The sequence below is a fragment of the Selaginella moellendorffii genome, unplaced genomic scaffold, assembly GCF_000143415.4.
Source record: "Selaginella moellendorffii unplaced genomic scaffold, v1.0 SELMOscaffold_0, whole genome shotgun sequence".
NCBI lineage: Eukaryota > Viridiplantae > Streptophyta > Lycopodiopsida > Selaginellales > Selaginellaceae > Selaginella > Selaginella moellendorffii.
In genome coordinates this window covers 4,480,170-4,498,538 of record NW_003314261.1, presented here as the reverse complement: position 1 = coordinate 4,498,538, position 18,369 = coordinate 4,480,170, and the positions used below count along the sequence as shown (strand labels likewise).

General features: G+C 50.6%; 9 protein-coding genes across 13 annotated transcripts; 4 read left to right on the top strand and 5 right to left on the bottom strand.

The window, feature by feature from the left end:
- Positions 1-405: 405 nt before the first annotated feature.
- LOC9641989 (enhancer of rudimentary homolog) lies at positions 406-1,697 on the bottom strand. Its single transcript, XM_002960408.2, has 4 exons — positions 1,648-1,697; positions 1,409-1,505; positions 1,236-1,356; positions 406-847 (listed from the first exon to the last, which is right to left on the bottom strand). Exons 1-4 carry the CDS (start codon positions 1,648-1,650, stop codon positions 748-750), a joined length of 321 nt encoding a protein of 106 aa, XP_002960454.2. The 5' UTR covers positions 1,651-1,697; the 3' UTR covers positions 406-747.
- A 31-nt stretch (positions 1,698-1,728) lies between these two features.
- Positions 1,729-2,501, bottom strand: LOC112346765 (enhancer of rudimentary homolog). Its single transcript, XM_024676360.1, has 4 exons — positions 2,414-2,501; positions 2,207-2,303; positions 2,011-2,131; positions 1,729-1,946 (listed from the first exon to the last, which is right to left on the bottom strand). Exons 1-4 carry the CDS (start codon positions 2,414-2,416, stop codon positions 1,838-1,840), a joined length of 330 nt encoding a protein of 109 aa, XP_024532128.1. The 5' UTR covers positions 2,417-2,501; the 3' UTR covers positions 1,729-1,837.
- Positions 2,502-2,613: 112 nt separating this feature from the next.
- Positions 2,614-3,302, top strand: LOC112346770 (protein TRIGALACTOSYLDIACYLGLYCEROL 5, chloroplastic-like). Its single transcript, XM_024676368.1, has 4 exons — positions 2,614-2,686; positions 2,737-2,781; positions 2,832-2,864; positions 2,920-3,302. Exons 1-4 carry the CDS (start codon positions 2,647-2,649, stop codon positions 3,129-3,131), a joined length of 330 nt encoding a protein of 109 aa, XP_024532136.1. The 5' UTR covers positions 2,614-2,646; the 3' UTR covers positions 3,132-3,302.
- Positions 2,879-7,161, bottom strand: LOC9641988. Of its 4 annotated transcripts, XM_024676330.1 has the most exons (11): positions 5,969-6,422; positions 5,529-5,908; positions 5,396-5,478; positions 5,201-5,318; positions 5,009-5,137; positions 4,798-4,945; positions 3,993-4,723; positions 3,846-3,939; positions 3,633-3,768; positions 3,439-3,567; positions 2,879-3,380 (listed from the first exon to the last, which is right to left on the bottom strand). In XM_024676330.1, exons 7-11 carry the CDS (start codon positions 4,594-4,596, stop codon positions 3,210-3,212), a joined length of 1,134 nt encoding a protein of 377 aa, XP_024532098.1. In that variant the 5' UTR covers positions 4,597-4,723; positions 4,798-4,945; positions 5,009-5,137; positions 5,201-5,318; positions 5,396-5,478; positions 5,529-5,908; positions 5,969-6,422; the 3' UTR covers positions 2,879-3,209. The 4 variants fall into 4 exon arrangements, 2 of the variants coding, with proteins under 2 accessions (XP_024532098.1, XP_024532106.1); XM_024676338.1 differs by having other exon boundaries at positions 4,792-4,945; positions 5,529-6,422; XR_002992562.1 differs by having other exon boundaries at positions 3,134-3,380; positions 3,633-3,773; positions 5,529-6,422.
- Positions 7,162-7,213: 52 nt separating this feature from the next.
- LOC112346757 (ethylene-responsive transcription factor ERF037-like) lies at positions 7,214-8,186 on the bottom strand. Its single transcript, XM_024676350.1, has one exon. It carries the CDS (start codon positions 8,009-8,011, stop codon positions 7,349-7,351), a length of 663 nt encoding a protein of 220 aa, XP_024532118.1. The 5' UTR covers positions 8,012-8,186; the 3' UTR covers positions 7,214-7,348.
- A 354-nt stretch (positions 8,187-8,540) lies between these two features.
- Positions 8,541-9,776, bottom strand: LOC9632262 (probable U3 small nucleolar RNA-associated protein 11). The gene is made up of 7 exons (XM_002960404.2): positions 9,693-9,776; positions 9,549-9,639; positions 9,304-9,489; positions 9,166-9,245; positions 9,029-9,112; positions 8,860-8,959; positions 8,541-8,800 (listed from the first exon to the last, which is right to left on the bottom strand). Exons 1-7 carry the CDS (start codon positions 9,746-9,748, stop codon positions 8,708-8,710), a joined length of 690 nt encoding a protein of 229 aa, XP_002960450.1. The 5' UTR covers positions 9,749-9,776; the 3' UTR covers positions 8,541-8,707.
- Positions 9,777-9,802: 26 nt separating this feature from the next.
- LOC112346921 lies at positions 9,803-13,017 on the top strand. The gene is made up of 13 exons (XM_024676851.1): positions 9,803-10,220; positions 10,284-10,407; positions 10,465-10,584; positions 10,637-11,220; positions 11,274-11,390; positions 11,448-11,520; positions 11,567-11,606; positions 11,656-11,728; positions 11,774-11,842; positions 11,893-11,970; positions 12,020-12,192; positions 12,242-12,288; positions 12,341-13,017. Exons 1-13 carry the CDS (start codon positions 9,808-9,810, stop codon positions 12,956-12,958), a joined length of 2,529 nt encoding a protein of 842 aa, XP_024532619.1. The 5' UTR covers positions 9,803-9,807; the 3' UTR covers positions 12,959-13,017.
- A 2-nt stretch (positions 13,018-13,019) lies between these two features.
- On the top strand, positions 13,020-16,501 carry LOC9632261 (mitogen-activated protein kinase kinase kinase YODA). 2 transcript variants are annotated; one of them, XM_024669388.1, is made up of 11 exons: positions 13,020-13,244; positions 13,306-13,738; positions 13,791-13,959; positions 14,013-14,116; positions 14,205-14,341; positions 14,394-15,150; positions 15,230-15,465; positions 15,514-15,691; positions 15,753-15,904; positions 16,089-16,248; positions 16,308-16,501. In XM_024669388.1, the coding sequence occupies exons 2-11, from the start codon at positions 13,340-13,342 to the stop codon at positions 16,356-16,358; spliced, it is 2,343 nt and encodes a 780-aa protein (XP_024525156.1). In that variant the 5' UTR covers positions 13,020-13,244; positions 13,306-13,339; the 3' UTR covers positions 16,359-16,501. The 2 variants fall into 2 exon arrangements, with proteins under 2 accessions (XP_024525156.1, XP_002961110.2); XM_002961064.2 differs by lacking the exon at positions 13,020-13,244 and having other exon boundaries at positions 13,627-13,738; positions 13,795-13,959.
- Positions 16,502-16,538: 37 nt separating this feature from the next.
- Positions 16,539-17,820, top strand: LOC9632260 (ras-related protein RABE1c). The gene has a single exon (XM_002961063.2). It carries the CDS (start codon positions 16,736-16,738, stop codon positions 17,399-17,401), a length of 666 nt encoding a protein of 221 aa, XP_002961109.1. The 5' UTR covers positions 16,539-16,735; the 3' UTR covers positions 17,402-17,820.
- Positions 17,821-18,369: the final 549 nt, after the last annotated feature.

The following is an 18,369-nucleotide window of genomic DNA, read 5'->3' as shown; positions in this document are numbered from 1 at the left end:
CTAGTAGTGATATATTGGAACTTATTTTAGCGGCCCTGCCGAACTGATATAAATCCCGCCAAATTTTCTTTTGAGTGGGGGCGGGAAGGATATACCCTTGGCACGATTCGCTGGGTAGCTGGCACCAGCTTTAGATTATTCCCGTCATGGCCTCCATGTTCTTCTTTACCCTTCTTGAGGCTCACGGTTCGAATCCCAGGGTGCGTGAGTGGAGGTGTGAATTATTGGTCTTTATCCAACCTTTATCTAGGAAGCCGCAGGCGAGCGCCCCATTTGCCAAATTCAGCGGTGGGCTGGTCAATTCGCCACGTCACGGCGCCAGCCTGGCGGACACGTGGCGGAAGGTGAGCGGTTGGCTCCCGCTTGTTGGCGTTGGTGGTGGTGAAGATAGCGAGCGAGCGCGCGAGCGAGCGATGGCTCTTTATTTAATCGCGTGATCCCGACAATGTACCACGCAAGAAACGTTGAGACGTCTCGAGTTCGAGGAAGAACTCACATCACATCTCTTTTGGCCTGCCAGTTCTCCAAATTATTGATAAGCTCTCTCTCTCTCTCTCTCCACACACACTTGGCTTTCTCTCTCTTATTTTTCTTGAGACTCCTTTCCCCTCGCTCGCTCTCACTCGAATCGATGTTTTAAATACTCTGCTCGTGGTTTTGTCACAGCGAATCCTGGCTGCTAAATGCTGCCCATGTCCCCATCATGTTGTTATTTACAGGCGCGTCCTCGCGCACAGCAGCGACTTGCTAGGCGGCTTGGCCGGCGAGCTTGCGGAGATGTTGGAAGGCGCGCAGCTTAATCCATTGCCGGTCGTATGGGATGTAGGCATTCACCTCGGTATCGTATCTGCATGGACAAGGAGAGATTGTCACGGTGGAACAATAAGAGAGAACATTTTTAAAGAAAGGAAATCTTAGGAAACACGAGAAAGTTCCTTGGCTCGGCAGCGAGCCCAAATTCGTGCAGCGAAAACGTAAACTTGAGCTATTGTCAAAGAGAGACCAGCTCGGGCAAGAGAAAATCAAATTAAGCAAATGAAAGAAGTTCATGGAAGAAAGTCCTTTAGCTCAGTAGCGAGCACAAACCCATGCAGCGAAAACTTAAACTTCATACCGATCGTTGAAAAGAAAGAGAGTTCACGCGAAAGTTGAAACCAAGGTTTCTTACGATCACATCTATTCTAAAGGATGATCACGACAAGAAGTCAAAGCGCCACAAGATGAACGAAACTTACACGAGAGCGCTCATGTCCGGAAGCTCATCGATGAATCTATACAAATCCGCGACCTCGTACGTGATGTTTCGTATCGTGGGGTTCATGTCCTTGAGCTTCTTCTCGAACAAGCCGCAAATCCCTGCAACCAAAAGGAAGATTGGATCAAAAACACTTTTTTTTTCTCGTCTCACCATCCATGGCTTGCGTGACGCTCTCGTAATCCAGAAACGTCCGGCTTCCTCGCGCGGCGCTCGGCTGGTACAAGACGATCGTGTGCCTGCCACTTTGCTACAAACAAAGACAAACTTAAGAGACAATCACACAAATCGCTCTCGGCTAATCCACAGCGAGATTGATGAGCTCGCGCTGGGGTACGAATCGCGTCCCACAATCCAGCGCCCGGAGGAGCTACGCATTTCGATCGACGTACCATTGCGTTGCGATCGCCAAGCGCGCGATGGATCACCCTTGCCGCCCCACCTTCCCGAAAGAGACAAATCCCTAAATCCTATTCGCCTGGAAGGAGAGAATATTTAAGCTTCTGGCCTAGACACCAAAGTTCTTGCTCTATTCTTCCTTCTTCTAGATCATCATCAAAGTGATGACGCGATTTTCTCCTTCTATCCATTGCGCGGGCCTTGCGACGCGTACTTCTTGAGATGCTGATAGACGCGCAGCTTAATCCACGATCGATCGTAAGGAACGTAAGCCTGGAGGTCGGTGTCGAAGCTACACAGCACGAAGGAGCGATCGATCAATGAAAAAAGCAATATTTCCGCGATTGATAGCTTACATTAGTGCCGAGAGATCGGGCAGAGCATCGATGAACTCGTAGAGCTCGCTCACGTCGTACGTGAGGTTCCGGACCGTGGGATTGCTGTCCTTGAGCCTCTTCTCAAACAGCCCACAAATCCCTGCTCGAAAATTTCTCACAATCTCAATCGCTCAGCAAAGATTTCTTTGAGAGGAGAAATATTTCTAGCGCATACCATCCATCGATTGATACACGCTGTCGAATTCCATGTACGTCCGACTACTCCTGTTTGGGTACGGCTGGAAGAGCACAATTGTGTGTCTGCTGCTCCCCTAGAACCCCAATCCATGGATTAAACCCTCATTCTACAACCTTACAAAGAGATCTATAGGGGAATCTAGTTGCAAATCGACCAAACTAGCGGCAATGCGAATTCACTTACCATTGGATTGACAAACAAGGAACCAAGCGCCTGGTTGCCGTGGGCTTCGCCCGGGGAGATTTCGAGTAAGGGAACCGAGGGTGTACATTCCGACACGGAATGCCATCATCCACCGTAGATAAGTGAAAATATCTATCGAGGTTTATAGCAATGGCAGCCGTTGGATCCAGCGCAATTCCAGCCGTTGGATAAAGCTTTGTTCCCATAGAGAATTAGGGTTTGTTGTTCTAGCCATGGTTGTGACTCCATTCAACGGCGTAGGCGTTGGTTTCGGTAAGCGCTCTAGAGCAAAGTTTCGCCGGAGCTGAGAAATGTGCGTCCAGGCGCTGGGATTGGATGTGGTTTTGGGATCGGCTGGGGATTTGGAGGTAAGAATGGAGCCGGTTTTCGCAGATTTCCTCTGACTAGACAATTCAAGGCGCTTCGATTCAAACCCTCGGCCTTGGAATCGGTACGATCGGGAACTTCCACGCTGAGAATCAGTGATTTTTTATTGATCTTCCTAGGTGGAGGCTGCGGCGTTGGTGTAGGACTTGGCTGGGGGCTGGGCGGCGCTTACGGCACTCGCTACTTTGACTCCAAGCTGAAATTCGAAGGTGTGGAATTCGAGCAGCCAAGGAAGAAAAAGATCTGGTGGCTTCATCTGTTCGACCGAGGAAACAAGAGACGCGAGCTCATCGCTGACGACAGTGGTGATGACGAGGAAGACTCAGCGTGATCTCGGGTATAGAAAACTTTTCCTCTCGGCTCTAACTTTAGATGCTAGTTATCTCAGAGAACTTCCCGGTAGCAAAATCTATTGTCTAGTCCACGAGCTTAGCCGAGAGTGATCAACTATGCGTACGCTCTTGTTCTTGTTAATGAGGATCATATCGTTGAATTTCGCGTCCCAGACAATGTGTCCCTCGCGTGCACAGTATTCCTGGACGTGGAAAACCGGTTGCATGGATGATCTTTCGAGACCAACCTGAGAAAAACAAAAACAGAATGCTTAGGATTGCTTATGCGTAAAGAAACAAGCTTACCACTCCAAGGGAGATGGCTGCGTCTGCTTTGATCAGCATCTCCGGAGTTCGATTGTAGAGTGGACTCTTCTCGTCTATTACATGCCTCACAAGCATTCCATAGTTGAGATAAAAACATCCCTTTCGAACCTGAAAAGTGCAAAGAACAATGTAAATATCTGGTTTGAAGCTCAATGTTGTCGGGTATTTCTTACTAGCTTGAGGGGTTCCATTCCTCGGAAGTATTTCCCCGACTTTGATAGAGCAGTGTATTTCAAGGTCAGCTCAACCTTCACATCAACCAGTTCGCATGGTTGCGGTCCCGTTAAAACGAATCTAGCCATGAGCACTCTGCGCTAGAATTCGCCACCCACAAAACCAATCAGACATATCTTTCGCAAAAGAACCAAGCGAAACCACTCGCTCACCTGAAAGATCGTGAAGAGTTTGATCTTTCTCGAGATATGATCGCCATCGACGAGCATTTTATCGGCCGCGATGGTTGCGAGAGTCGCGAAAACACTGCAAGTAATCAAGAGGAGTCACGAAAGAAGAAAAGGAAATAGTAGTCTTACCAGCGCCACTGAGAAAGGCGAACAAGAGCTGTGCCAAGAGAGCATTGACGTTGGCGAGAACCATTGTGTACGGAGAGATGGGCGAGACCTCGGGTTCTAGTCCCGTACAGAGCGAGACGCTAAACATGAAGATCTGGAACAGCGCGAGCGGCGTTAACTCCCGGAAAGCGTGATCCTCGTAAGAGAGGTCCCGGAATGCCGGCACGTAGAGCACCGTGAAGATCAAGCTGAGCATCACTGGAGCCGCAACCATGGCCGTGAAGAACCCCGAAAAGTCCTGCTTCACCAAGAATGTGTAGAAATCCGAGACGATGGAGGCATCGTCTTGCAAGACCTGGTAGCTCCCGCTAGAAACAATATCCGGGAGCTCGGATTGCGTGAGCTCCAGCTCCAGAGGCGCATCGTCGCCGGCGCCATCGCCATCGCCATCGCCATCGCCAATGCGAGGAGGAGAATCTTTTGATACCTCGTGAATCTGGCTGGGCGCGAAAGTGACGATCTTGTGACGCCATCGCCATTTTCTCCTAGCGCGCCTCGTCGGCGGCGCCCTGGCGCAATGGATCCTCGCGATGGGAGTGAAGAACCCTAATCCTGTGGACAGCATTTTCTCGTATTTCTCTTCTGTCCATCCATCCTCGCTGCCTAAAAGCTCTTGTGGACGAGACGCGTGGAGGAGAGAAGGGGAGGGAAGATTCCATCGATGATGATTCACCAGATTCTCCACTTTCCAACTGCAGTGGCCATCGAGATGGTGGGATAAAAGTTCTAGGAATTTGCTGGTAAGGATATTCAAACTTACTGATACCTTGTAATCGGTGAGAACTTCCAGTTTGATTGAGGCTGGGACTCCAACGAAGAAAAAGATGACGCACGATCCTAGAAAATTTTCCACTCAAAACCTATTGTCTGATCGACAATGTAAACGCTCGTGTTCTTGTTAATGAGGAGGAAACCTTTCGAGACCAGAAGAAACAGAAATTAGAATTGCGATGATGCGTAAACAAACACGAGCTTACCACTCCGAGGGAGATGATCGCGTCTTCTTTGATCAGCATCTCCGGAGATCGCTGGTAGAGTGGGCTCTTCTCGTCTATTACATGCTTCACAAGCATTCCATATTTGAGATAAAAGTATCCCTTGCGAACCTGACCAGCACAAAGATCAATGTAAGTAACACTTCAAGCTCAAGGTTGTCGGGAGCGTCTTACGAGCTTGAGAGGTTCCATTCCCCAAAAGTATTTCCCCGACTTTGATAGCAAAGTGTATTTCAAGGTGAGCTCAACCTTGAGATCAACCAGTTCGCACGGTTGTGGTCCCATGAGCACTCTGCGATAGAATTCGCCAGCCCGACAAAGTCAATCAAATTTCTTTCGTGGAAGAATCAAGCAAAACAATTCACTGACCTGAAAGATTGATCTTTCTCGAGATATGATCGCCATCGACGAGCATCATATCGGCCGCGATGGTTGCGAGGTTCGTGAAAACACTGCAAGTAATCAGAGGAGAAAAGAAAAAAAAAAGGAATAGCAGTCTTACCAGCGCCACTGAGAAAGGCGAACAAGAGCTGTGCCAAGAGAGCATTGACGTTGGCGAAAACCATAGTGTACGGAGAGATGGGCGAGACCTCGGGTTCTAGTCCCGTACAGAGCGAGACGCTAAACATGAAGATCTGGAACACTGCGTGCGGCGTTAACTCGCGGAAAGCTTGCTCATCGAAAGAGAGGTCCTCGAATGCCGGCACGTAGAGCACCGTGAAGATCAAGCTGAGCATCACTGGAGTGGCCGTGAAGAACCCCGAAAAGTTCTGCTTCATCAAGAATCGAAGGCATCGTTTCGCAGTTGCTCCCGCTAGAAACAAACTCCGGGAGCTCGGATTGAAACAGGATGGTGTTTAACAAGAGGCCTCGGATTGGGTCCTGCTCCAGAGGCGCATCGTCGCTGGCGCCATCAATGCGAAGAAGAGAATCTTTTGATACCTCGTGAATATGGCTGGGCGCCAAAGTGATGCTGCTGTGACGCCATCGCCATTGTCTTGTAGCGCGCCTCGCCTGTGGCGCAATAGATCCTCGCGATGGGAGTGAAGAACCCTAATCCTGTGGAGAACATTTTCTTTTATTTCCCTTCCTGTTTCACCTAAAACGCTCTTGTGGACGAGACGCGTGGATGACAGACGGGGAGAGAAGGACAAGATTCCAACGCTGATGATTCACCAGATTCTCCACTTTCGAATTGGCACGCCCCATTTTACAGTGACCACCGCTCGATCGATCGGCCAAAGTGGAGGGATTTTGATTGACCATCCCAACAGTGACTGGGAGAACATCGACAAAGAGGAAGAAGTGGAAGGAAGGATTTGCTGTTAGTTCTAGGAAGAGATTACAAGCTCAGCGTGGTGTCAATTTCTCCTACTACTAAGGAGAAAGGAACTGGAAATCCCATCGATCGCTTGTCTTTGATCAGCGGTGGTGGAATCCATAGCCAGACATGATCATCGCTCGCGGCAGTGGCGCCGGATCGGCGTGAGCCTCGCGCTCGCCCGCCTTGGCCAGCATTGCCTTCTCGCCCTCCTGCTCGCGGTACTTGTGGAGGTAAACCCTGAGCGGCTCCACGTAGTCCTCGAATCCCAGCGTGCTCATCGCCCACAGCAGATCATCCCCATTGATCGTCTTGCGCTTCTCGCGCTGGCACTTGTCCGACGCCTCGCCCGTGACGAAGCTGATGAACTCCGACACGCACTCCTGGACCGTCTCCTTGGCGTCCTTGGAGATCTTGGCGTTGCCGGGCAGCCCGCGCTTCATGATCCGGCTCACATTGGCGATGGGGAGGAAGCGATCCTGCTCGCGCGGCGACAGCGAGCTCAAATTGCCCCCTCCGCCCGATTCATCGGAGCTGTTGTCGGGGCTGCCCGGACGATCCGCCATAGCAATTAGCAATCGCGCCGATCAACCGAGGAGACGAACGCACAGACGAGACGATTCTTCCGATCCCCCTTAGCTGCGCATGCCCAGAATTCGAGAAATTCACACAACCGCGCGCCGTGTTTCCTGCAAGGAAGAGAAATTTTCCTTTCAAGGTGCCATAGCTATCATCACATCCGGCGGCTACAGTAGGATGTAAGAATTGGCAAACCGAGGGTCCAGATTTCGCCACAACAGAGCGCCACCCGTCCCCTCGGCGCGGCGCCCACGTGGAACGCATTAGACCGTTTGACAGCTTAGTGCTAATCCGAAATTTAGGAAAGTTTATATAATTCGCCACAAATTGGTGGACACTAAATCGTATCTAAAATGTACATTTGTCTCGCGATCAAAAAGACGAAGATGCAAAAGCGAAGAAGAAACCGATCGATACGTGCTCTACTGCCAAATCCACAACCCATCGTCCAGATTAACGCCGGTGTTAGTCCCCTGGAGCAGCAATCCACTCTCCTCGTTCAATCCCTGGAAGATTGCTCCATCCAGCTCCGAGAGATTCACCGGGAACTCGAGAATCGCCTTGAGATCGTCGAATGCGAGTGACCCCTGCTGCTGGATCCCCAATTTCGCGCTTTCCTGTTCCTCCTTTGCGTTGCTCACCTCCTCGTCGGAGGAGAAAGAGGAGGAAACGTTCCCGCAGGACGAGGTGGAGGGCGAGCACGTCTCGAAGGAAGGGACCGACGAGGAGGAATTGGAGACTTCCTCGTGATCCGAGGAGCTGCTGCTGGATCCCAGCGCCGCCGCCGCTTGGGCCGCTGCCGCCGCCGCCGCCTTCTGGACGAACGCCGGGGAGCATTGTGGATTGTATGGAAGATCCGCTGGAACAGCGTCTGGGAAATTGAATTGGGCCGAGGGGCCACGCAGACACATGAGCGCGGCGTCGTAGGCCCTGGCGGCGACCTCCGCTGTGGCGTATGATCCCAGCCAAATGCGCGATCGCTTCTTGGGCTCCCTGATCTCTGTGACCCATTTCCCCCAGCTCCTCATCCTAACTCCCTTGTATCTCTTCCCCGCTGCCATGGGTGATCGCACTATCCTGCCCATTGTAGAACGCGCCCAATGCTGGATCTAGAACAGCTCTAGCAAAATCAAGACCCCCAAGAACAGAGCACCTGGATGAATCGATTCGATTGACTACTACTTCCCCTGTGATTGAATACGATCGCGTGTGCCTCGAGTGTGAATTCCTTCCAATGCTTTTGGACAATGGTCTCCCTAACAGCCGCGATCGTCTTTTATAGATTGCCGGGATTCTCCACTGTGGATGTTATCCGTGTCACTTGATCTTCGTACGGACACGGCGGAACGCCCAACTGTGACACTCGATGCGCCAGATGTCACGCCGCTCGGCAATCTCTGACGGGACGTGGCACGCATCGATGGCCAGGAGACATGGGCTTGTGACGCGTGTCCCCCCGGAAGCAACCGCGAACCCCAGGTTATACAAGCCACGTGAGAAAGGCGAGGGATGGCCACCTTGCGCCGCGTGGCTTAGCTGTGAACAACAATGTGGGAGATTTGCCCACGCGGGCAGCTGGGATTGGATAAGATTTGGCTTGATTGCGACTTCCGATTGACACTATAGAATCAAATGTTATACTTGATCTTTCCAGGAATCTAGGGGGCGGGATTGAATGGCGCTCTTCTATTTGGACAACAAAAAAAATCTCGAATCTATGGCGATTCGATAGACAAGAGTGATGAACTTTACCTCCTAAGTGCTGGTCGTATGTTAATTGGTTACTTTTTTCGCTCGTTCCTCCACTTAAAAACGGGCATACTGCTTGGTGTGACGAGTTCGTCACTCTTCATCTTCCTCTTCCTTCCCTTTCCCTGCGATGGAACACCAAAAGATTTCACGAGATCGTATTGATGGCAAGGAAAGATCGGACCATGATTTCCTTTTGCATGGACATTGTTATCACCATGCTCTTGAGCTTCTCCAATCGCTCCTTTCGTTGAGCGAGCTCGTTGTACGCAGCTTCACGATCCCTGTAAAGAAAGCAATCTCAATCTCCAGTCCAAAACGGGGTTTTGTTTGCGATGAACATCATTGATTACCTGTTCACTTCTAGAGGTAAATCGCTGCTGCTCGAAGGAGCTTCGCCGTTTGTTAGATTGCCTCGCATCTCATTCACCTCGTCGCTGTAAAACCAAAGATCGATCTCACACTCGAACAATAGAGAAAGTACCGTTACCCGTTCTCAGCAAAATAAGAGTGTTGATTCTCTCGAGCTTTGTCTAGGCCGTGCAACACTGCTTGCAATCTATCCACTTTCTGGAGTCACAAAAAAGAGATTTTGAGGCTTGGAAGAGTGAGCTTGGTTAGTTTTTACCTTCTGTTCGGACTGTGCTTTGCATAGAATGTATTTAACATCCTGTGTCTTCATGAGTAGGAGCTCTTCTTGCGTGTACTGCTTTGCCAAGCTCTTGGGCCTGTGGACTCCATTCACGGTTTTAGTGCTGATCATTCGATGGTAGAACTCATCCGGATTTTTAGTCAAGGCTTTCTCTTGCAATGTCTGTTATACAGTAGAGAAGAAATTCCTGTCATACCTCTAACGAGAAGAAACTTCCTTACTTGTATCGTCTTCTCCTTCCTGTGGAAATCCTTTGCGCGAAGCACATAATCCTTGTGCTTCTCGAGCAATCCAAATCGCGCTCGCTCGCTCCTGCAAGAACTTGTTTTGGTCGGAAAATCCCTGTGAGAAATGAGCTCACTCACGGCTGCGATCGCTCCTTGTGCTCGCGGCGCCTCACGGCATTTCTCAGCGACGCCATCGCCAGGCCACGAAAAGCCCTAGATTCCTTTAAAATTTAGGGTTAGGGTGTTTTTGGAGATGGAGGAAATTCACGCCTTCGAGAGCACCGGGATGGATGCTCTCGACATCGAGGCGGTAAGGCCCGACGGATCGATCTACGCTACCACGTCTGGAGCTGGGGCGAGCCCCGCGGCCCTGGAATCGCCAGGCCTCGCAATGCAGCTGGTAGCTCACAGGACGGAGCCGGATTCCGGATGGAATATCGAAGGCGCGCTTAGCCAGGATTTATCGCGAGGAAGAGGAAAGAGGGCCGCGGAGGGGGCTCGAGAGAGGCCACAGGGCGGGCGGGCGTGGGGAAATTTGGGAAAGAGTGCTAGGAGGAGGCGAGACTCTGGCTTGGAGAATCCGGAGGAGGACGAGTCTTTCAAGCAAATCAGGGAGGAACTGGAGGAAGTTGCGAGACAATGGACGTCCGAAATTCAAGTGTCCGAGTGAGTCTCGTTCTCTCCTTTGCTACGATGTTTCAGTGTTGTTCTAAGTGTTTTTTTCACCAGGTTTTGGCAATCCGATTGCAAGTATGCCAGTTTTTCGCCGAAGGTTGATTTTAACTCCGAAGATGGAGCCACAAACTCGGATGAGTTTCAACTTCCTCTCTTTGCTTCGGCGCTGACTCCAAAAGTATGTTTCTTCTTTTGATCAAGTTTGCAAGGACTTATTTGTTGTTCTGTTGTGTAGAAGCCTGGCGTCGAGAATACTGACGAGTTTGTTTCGCACGTCGGAGGTTCTGTCTGGTGCTTAGACTGGTGTCCGCAGCGGCCAGGTTGGAAGATCTTGCAAGATGGTTGTGAGAAAGAGGTCTGATCCTTTCATTTGTGTTGGACTTCGTTACCTTAGTGTTTTTCTGCAGTATTTGGCTGTTGGAGCCCACCCTGCATCATTGACTCCCAGGAGGTTTGGACAGCCATTGTCAGAATATCACAAACTCGGTGAGCCTTTGTCTGGAAAGGCCTTGGTTCAGGTTTGGGCCTACAGCTTCACAGCGGAAGCCGACGAACTTTCTAACGATGGAACACAAGACAGCGATGGCACAGAAGCCGATCCGGTCGGTGCTCACGCGCAGCCAGAACATCAACTCGAGGAGACGGAAGAAATGGATGTGGAAGTGGTTTACGAAGGTGACGGTGGAAGGGGCAGAGGGAGAGGGAGAGGGAGAGGGAGAGGGAGGCGTGGAAGGGGAAGAGGTGGCAGGGGGGCAACTCCCAAGGGACTCTCCAGAATGAAAGACAGTGCCAGAACAAAACGACCAGGACGGCGGTCAAGAGATCTGGAACTTCCAAAGATGGCTCTAGCTATAGCACACGAAGGTGGAGTTACGTGGGATGCAAAGTGGCAACCAGCGGAAGGAAGGAATGCCGTTGCCAACTATCAAGATCGGGAATTTCTACGCCTTGGTTTTCTTGCGCTAGCACTAGGTGACGGGTCGTTGCAAGTGTAAGTGCTTGTTGGCTATCTCATCTGCGAAACTTTCTAACGCGTGATCTCAGGTTTGACGTGCCATTGCCGAAGGTATTTGAGACTTTGGATTCCAAGGGTGTTCCTATGGTCGTTTCCATGGCGCCGGTATTCAAATGCTCGGAGCTGAGAAGCGGTGGTCAAAAGAGGTATTGTAAGTGGATGTGACGATAATCTACAAACGCCACTGATTTATCTTTTTGCAGTATTCCGCTGACTCTTGAGTGGTCAACCTCGTCTCCACATGACTTGCTCCTCGCCGGTTGCCACGACGGGACGGTAATTCGCCATGCGATTTTAGTCTTTTTACTTACACCGTTTACAGGTTGCACTCTGGAAATTCACTCCTACTAACGCCAACGAGGGTGAGTATTTTGCTACATTTAGGATGTTATTAACAGTAGGGGATTGCAGAAACTCGGCCTCTATTGTTTTTCATAGCGGATAGTTTTGCTTTGCGTACCATAGCGTGGGCACCTTCTAACAGGTATTTGTTACTGCTTTTATATTCATCTGACAAGCTTTTGAACAGTGGTATCGAGGGGGAACACATAGTTGCGACCGGTGGCCACAGCGGTCACTTGAAGTTTTGGGATCTAAGGTAATGTTTCCTCGCTTTGATTTGTTTTGAGCTCTTTTTAATTTCTGTAGGGATCCTTTTCGGCCGTTGTGGGAACTGAGACTGTCTAGAGGACAGATTTTATGCATGGATTGGCTTGAAGTGCCAAGGTAGTATTTTCCTACTGTTGAGAAGCATGCTAACATGCAAAGTTTTCAGATGTATCTTGGTGACCTTGGACGATGGGACGCTGCGGACCATCAGTTTAAACAACGCTCTGTCTGATACACCTGTTACAGGGAAGCCTTTCACAGGGACTCAAGCTCAAGGGGTGCAATCTTACTACTGCTCCTCTTTTGCAATTTGGAACATTCAAGTGTGCCGGAATACAGGTATGTTTTATGGTTACGTTTTTTATATTTCTTATTTTGAGATATGCAGGCTTTGTAGCATATTGCAGTGCTGATGGATCGGTTATTCACTTTGAGGTAGCTATTCTTTTCTAAATTTCACACACAGATTTACTTTGTCTGCTTACAGCTAAGTGAAAAAGCAATAGAGAAAGGAGGTACACGCTACAGGGAACCTCACTACCTATGTGGTGCCTTCGCAGTGAACAGGGAGAAGAAGGCATTAGTCATAGTTTCTCAGGATTTCCAGGGGCCCGTTCAAATGAAAAGGTCACTCACGGAATGGAGCTTCACACCGAGGTCCAAACGGGGATTTACCGTTAGTGTCAACCAGGAAATGAGAGCAAGCAGCATAGCTGCAGGTCTTTTACCACCTACGGCAGACAGCCCAAACAAGAAAAAGGGAAAGAGGGGCAGGAAAAAAAACGCTCCCAGTGCCGACAGTCCGGTGGTAAACGTGGAAGAAACCGAAGGATTTCCCGGGCCAATGGACTTGGAAGAACCTCAAACACCGGCTGGAGTAGCAGGACAGGCAGGAGCGTTGGTTTGCAAGGAAGAGATTTTAGATAGTGCCTTGGATACCAGCGGTAAAGCCGTGCAACCTCCAAACACGGTGGAAGAGATGCCTTCAAAGCTTGTGGCAGTTCACAGGGTCAAGTGGAACCCGAACAAGAGCAGCGCTGGCTGGGTGTGTTACGGTGGAGCTGCTGGTATCATTAGATGCAGGCTGGTATCGTCAACCACATAGAATGTATGTATCCTATCCTTTTTTTTCTTCTTGTTTATTCTATCTTCTTTGTTCAGTTACCAGTTTTCGTTTTGTTTTTTCGTAACGGATGGTATCCCGGTTTCAATCTCTTTTGCCGTTGATTTTGTGTGATTCCATCTTGGAAAGCACTCCTGGTAGCCAACGGCCACCGGTCTTTCACATGAAACCCGTCAGGTGACGTCGACGGAGAGAACTTGGCGCGCGTGCGCGTGTGCGTGTGCGTGTAGTCCTCTCTGCATTAGCGTTGTGAGCGCCTTTTCAAGAGGTAAACACTTTGAGAACGTTGTCTTTCTTTGCTTTCTTTTCACTGCGATTACCTTTCACAGGCTACTCTTGATGATCACTTAGACTGCCAAGGAGATGAGTTCCTCGGGGAACAGTAGCGCGAAGTCCCAAGAAGACGATGGGAAAGTCCATGAGTATGTTTTCACTACTCCAGTAGGCGGGATTCGAATCTCCAGTTCTCGGCCAAGCCCGCCAGTGTTGAACCCGAGCTGCCTCGAGGAGGAGGTGGCGGACCACGCGTTGGATGCCTCCGGAGCTCGCCCTCCTCTTCGAAACAAGCAGCTCCGAGTTTTTCTTCCTCGAACTCCAAGCTCCCCGTCTCCGAGTCCGTTCTTTGGCCCCTGGCACCGTTCCAGTGACAGCAGCAGCTCCTCTAAATCTTCTACTCCTTCGCCAGCAAGCACCAAGTCTTCTCCAGCGACACCTCCGGGAAGTGGAATCGAGCAGGCCTTCAACGATCCAAAAGCTGTCATGGTACCAACGTTTCCTTTCTTCTTCTGTCGAGGTATAACTTGGTTTTGAGCAGCCAGGACCGTTATCTGGTTCGCCAACACAAGAGATGGAATCCCCGCGGCTTACAAGAAGACATAGTTTTCCTCCGAAAGCCAGCGTGATACAAGAGGACTCCAAACAAAACGCGGCAAACAGGCCTCATAAGGACATTGTGATCCCAGACATAGAACGGCCATTTGAAGGTAGCACTCTCTATTTTGAAATCTTCGAAGCAATGGGTTTCTTCTTTGCACAGAAGTTCCTTCATCTTTGGAAGAAGCTGTTACGTCCCAGCAGCCCGATATGGTCGCTTACTACCTCCGGCAGGGAGCCAGTCCAGACGATAGTGCGAATTCAAAGGTGAGATATTCGCTGCAAGGTTGAATATTAATTCTTTAAGAATATCTGATCGCTGCTGATGGTTACAAGGCCAGCTTTTCCTTCACAGGTTAGTCCCTTGATCCTTGCTGCCGCAATTGGGAACGAGAAAATTGTGCGAATGCTCCTGGCAGCTGGTGCCGACATAAACTACGAAGATAGAAGCAAAGGAACCGCTCTCCACCACGCTGCAGCAGGAGGCCACCGGTAACATTTATTTCTTGCGTGCTTGCAAGTTTCATGAACTTTTGTCGAGCAGGGGCGTTATCAAGCTTTTACTTGTTGCTGGTGCCAACATGTTCCATAAGACTGACGATGGCCAACTTGCGGTGCAGCTTACGCATGACAGTCGGATTCGCCATCTTCTCACTTGCCGGATGCGCTCCAGCAGCGAGTCGAATATTGCCCAGAAGTTTGGCAGTCTGGAAACTCAGTTCGACAGTCCCACGCCTGATAGCGCAACCCAGTGCCGGAGCCCGACGAGTAGATGTTCGAAGGTGGTGATCCAAAATCCAGTTTCAGTTCCGCCACTACCTTGCAGCGAGAATGGATTTGTCGAGACGACAATGCAGAAAGTTTCGCCTCGGAGCGAGAGCCCGAAGAACATACAGCGAGTGATGGAACAGAGGAAGGAGAGGCTGAGGAAAGGTGGCCAAGACAGGGAAAACCTCAAAGAGGAGCGGGAATCAGGACTGAGAACTGAGTGCTCGTCGCGGAGCAATGACAGTGAAACCGGTGGGAGATCCAGGAGGAGATCCGTGCAGTTTCTTGATGAAACAGCGGTGCCTGAGAAAGCTAAAGTTCAGTGCCACAGGTGCGGGAAGGATAACTGCAGTGGACAGTGCCAGGAACAGCCACAACAACAAGCAGCAGCTGCAGGAGCAGCGGTACCGGAGACGAGCCCGTCGTCGAGCCAAGGTGTTGCGGAGAAGCTGTTCCCACAACCGGAAGCTAAGACAACGGGCAAATTCAAATGGACTAAAGGAGAACTTCTTGGTGAGGGTGCATATGGAAAAGTAAGGTGGAATTCATGTTTTCTTGCTAAGATCCGAGGTTTGTTGAGACGTGTTGCTAAGGAGCTCTGGATTTTCTCAGGTCTTCTCCGGGCTCAACCAGTCTACGGGTGAGCTGATGGCTGTCAAGCAGCTGAAGATTGATCCTGGCGAAGGACAAGAAAAGTCTTTCTATCTCGCAGCTCTGGAGCGAGAGATCAATCTTTACAGGAAGTTGAGGCACAAGCACATTGTTGGCTACATCAATATGGAGCAGGACGAGCAAAGTGGAAGCTTGTACATATTCCTCGAGTACGTTTCAGGCGGATCAATCCAAAGGCAAGCTGCTTATTTTATCTTCTCATATCACCTCTTTCTTTTAAACAGCATGCTGGAGAGATTCGGTCGGTTTAGTGAGCCTCTCGTCCGAGTTTACACCCGGCAGCTGCTGCTCGGCCTCCAGTACCTCCACGAGAACAGGATCGTCCACCGCGACATCAAAGGAGGGAACGTTCTCGTGGACGCTATTGGCGTGGTTAAGTTGGCCGACTTTGGAGCTTCCAAGGTATGTAATATTGGCTTTCTTCTTCGTCCCTCGGAAGTTAACTTGTCAGTTTTGTTCACAGGCTTTCCATGATCCTACCGTGACGAACGAATGCAAGTCGATACGGGGCTCGGTTTTCTGGATGGCACCCGAGGTTATCAAGGGCGATGGCTACGGACGCCGTGCTGATATATGGAGCGTCGGCTGCACAGTCATTGAAATGCTCACAGCCATGTAAGTGTTGAGAGTAAGTTCCTTGGTTTTTTAGCTCTTCCATAGTTCTTCAAGTTTCGTTCGATCGGTTTCTCTCCTTCCTTTTCGTCGCTCTCGCACAGCTTCCAAGTTCTAGTTCTTCAAGTATCTAGCAAAGCGTCTTTGTGTCCTTCTGGCAAAACTAAAGTTTTGGAAATCTTGTCAGGCACCCTTGGCCGGACATTGACAACACTTGGAGCGCAATCTTCCACATTGCAAAGGCGAGCAGTGGGCCGCCAATCCCCGAGCACGGCTCGGGCTGTGTCAAGGACTTCCTCCAGCAGTGTTTTCAAATGGACCCGAGATTGAGACCAACAGCAACTCAGGTTTTCTATCCTTGTTTGGTGTTCTTCTTCTACCTGGTTTTGATCTTCTCTTCTCGCAGCTCCTAGAGCACCGATTTGTAGCAGGCGATCCGGACGAGGATCCCAGGTAGTTTGCTCGACGTTTTCTCCAAATAAGAGGACAAAGTTTGTGCATATTAATTTTGCCGCCATCTAAGACGAGGCCCATTGGCAAACGGACGGTCGGATCAGCGGGATCCAACGGCTGGAATTTGAGATGTACAGCTTCGTCGTACTTTATGCCGAGTGACATGAATAGGGCCTTCCAGTGCTCTAGGGTTTTGATTGATTGATCGATCGCGCGGTGGGAGCGTGGAGCGGCGAGGATTCCGTCCGCGGCGGCCAGGTATTTCGAGCAGGAATCCCGCAATCGCGGTCCAGATCTAGGAGGAGCTAGGAAAGGGAATCGATCGCAATCGATCGAGAAGAACCGATCCATCATCCAGAGGAGGAGGAGGAGGAGGGCGTAATGTCTTCGGCGGTGAGGCCCGGCGCTGGCGCCGACCACGACTACCGCATCAAGCTGCTGCTCATCGGCGACAGCGGCGTGGGCAAGAGCTGCGTGCTGTTGCGCTTCTCGGACGACTCCTTCACCACCAGCTTCATCACAACCATCGGCATCGACTTTAAGATCCGGACCATCGAGCTGGACGGGCGGCGCGTCAAGCTCCAGGTGTGGGACACGGCCGGGCAGGAGCGCTTCCGGACCATCACCACCGCCTACTACCGCGGCGCCATGGGGATCATCCTCGTCTACGACGTGACGGACGAGTCCTCGTTCAACAACATCCGCAACTGGGTGAAGAACATCGAGCAGAACGCGAGCGAGAATGTGAGCCGGGTGCTGGTGGGCAACAAGGCGGACATGGACGAGAGCAAGAGGGCGGTCACCACCGCGCAGGGCCAGGCGCTGGCCAACGAGTATGGGATCCGGTTCTTCGAGACGAGCGCCAAGACCGGGCAGAATGTAGAGGAGACGTTCTTCGCCATCGCCAGGGATATCAAGCGCAGGCTCGAGGAGAGCGAGGCTGCGCGGCCCGAGGTGGCGAGCAGTAACATACAGATCACGCGGCCGGATCCGGGGACCGGGACGGGGGCCGGGGCGGCGGCGCAAAGATCGGCCTGCTGCTCTTAGCTGATCTTTGCTTCCACCATCGCTCGCTCCATCGCCATCGCCTTCGCCAGGGAGAAGCTCGATCTTTGGAGGATGGATTCCAAGTGCTTCATCCTCGCTACTTATTCGAGGTACTTCTTAGTACCTCAAACTTCTCCTCTCTCTCTCTCTCTTTTTTCCTTGTTTCTTCCTCTCTTTGATATGCTATCACGATTTTTTTGGTGTTTGTTTCTAGTTTTCTTCGATTTTTTCGCTGGTTGATTTGCTGTACAGAGTGCGTTGACTTGTCTCGTTGCAATCCATCGAAACGAAGCATCAAAATCTCTCTATTCGTTTCCCATGATGCGACGATAAGCTTCTTCGAGCTTTTCAGCGCGCGTGTGTTCTTCCAGACTTGACTGTTTCAAGTTTTTGACAAATCGAGAGAGCTTTTGCGCTGTCATGCTATGCTCACCGATCATTGGCACTTGACTCTGTCAAACAAGAAAGCTCGTCTTTTCTGTGCGATCGCATTCCCTATTCCCTCGTTCATCGTGGATTTCTTTCTTTTTCCCTTCCGCGTTCTCTTATAGTGCAACACATTCGCGGGCGCTCCCTTGACATTCGCGAGCGCGATCATTCGGAGTGACAATGACAAGTATTTCTTTTCAATGGGCGCGAATCTCACCATTCGGTAATGCGAACTCGATACCAAGCCTCGAGAGAGCTCCTGTAGCAATGGCTGCTCTTATCGTGTCAATCTCCTCTACGACTTTACAAGCCAGTTATCACAATCCAAAGATATTCTAAACCGATGAGAATCAAATCGCTCATCAAAGAAGAACTTGAAAGCCAAGAAGAAAATAAATTTAAAAAAGCAAAAATGGAGTGCGGTCGTGCAAATCACTCATAGAGATCCCCCCTCGCGTTGATCATTCATGAATCTAATGAGACACAAACGCAGCCGTAAGATCTGGTGCCACGTGGACGGCTTGAGCCGGACGCCGCCA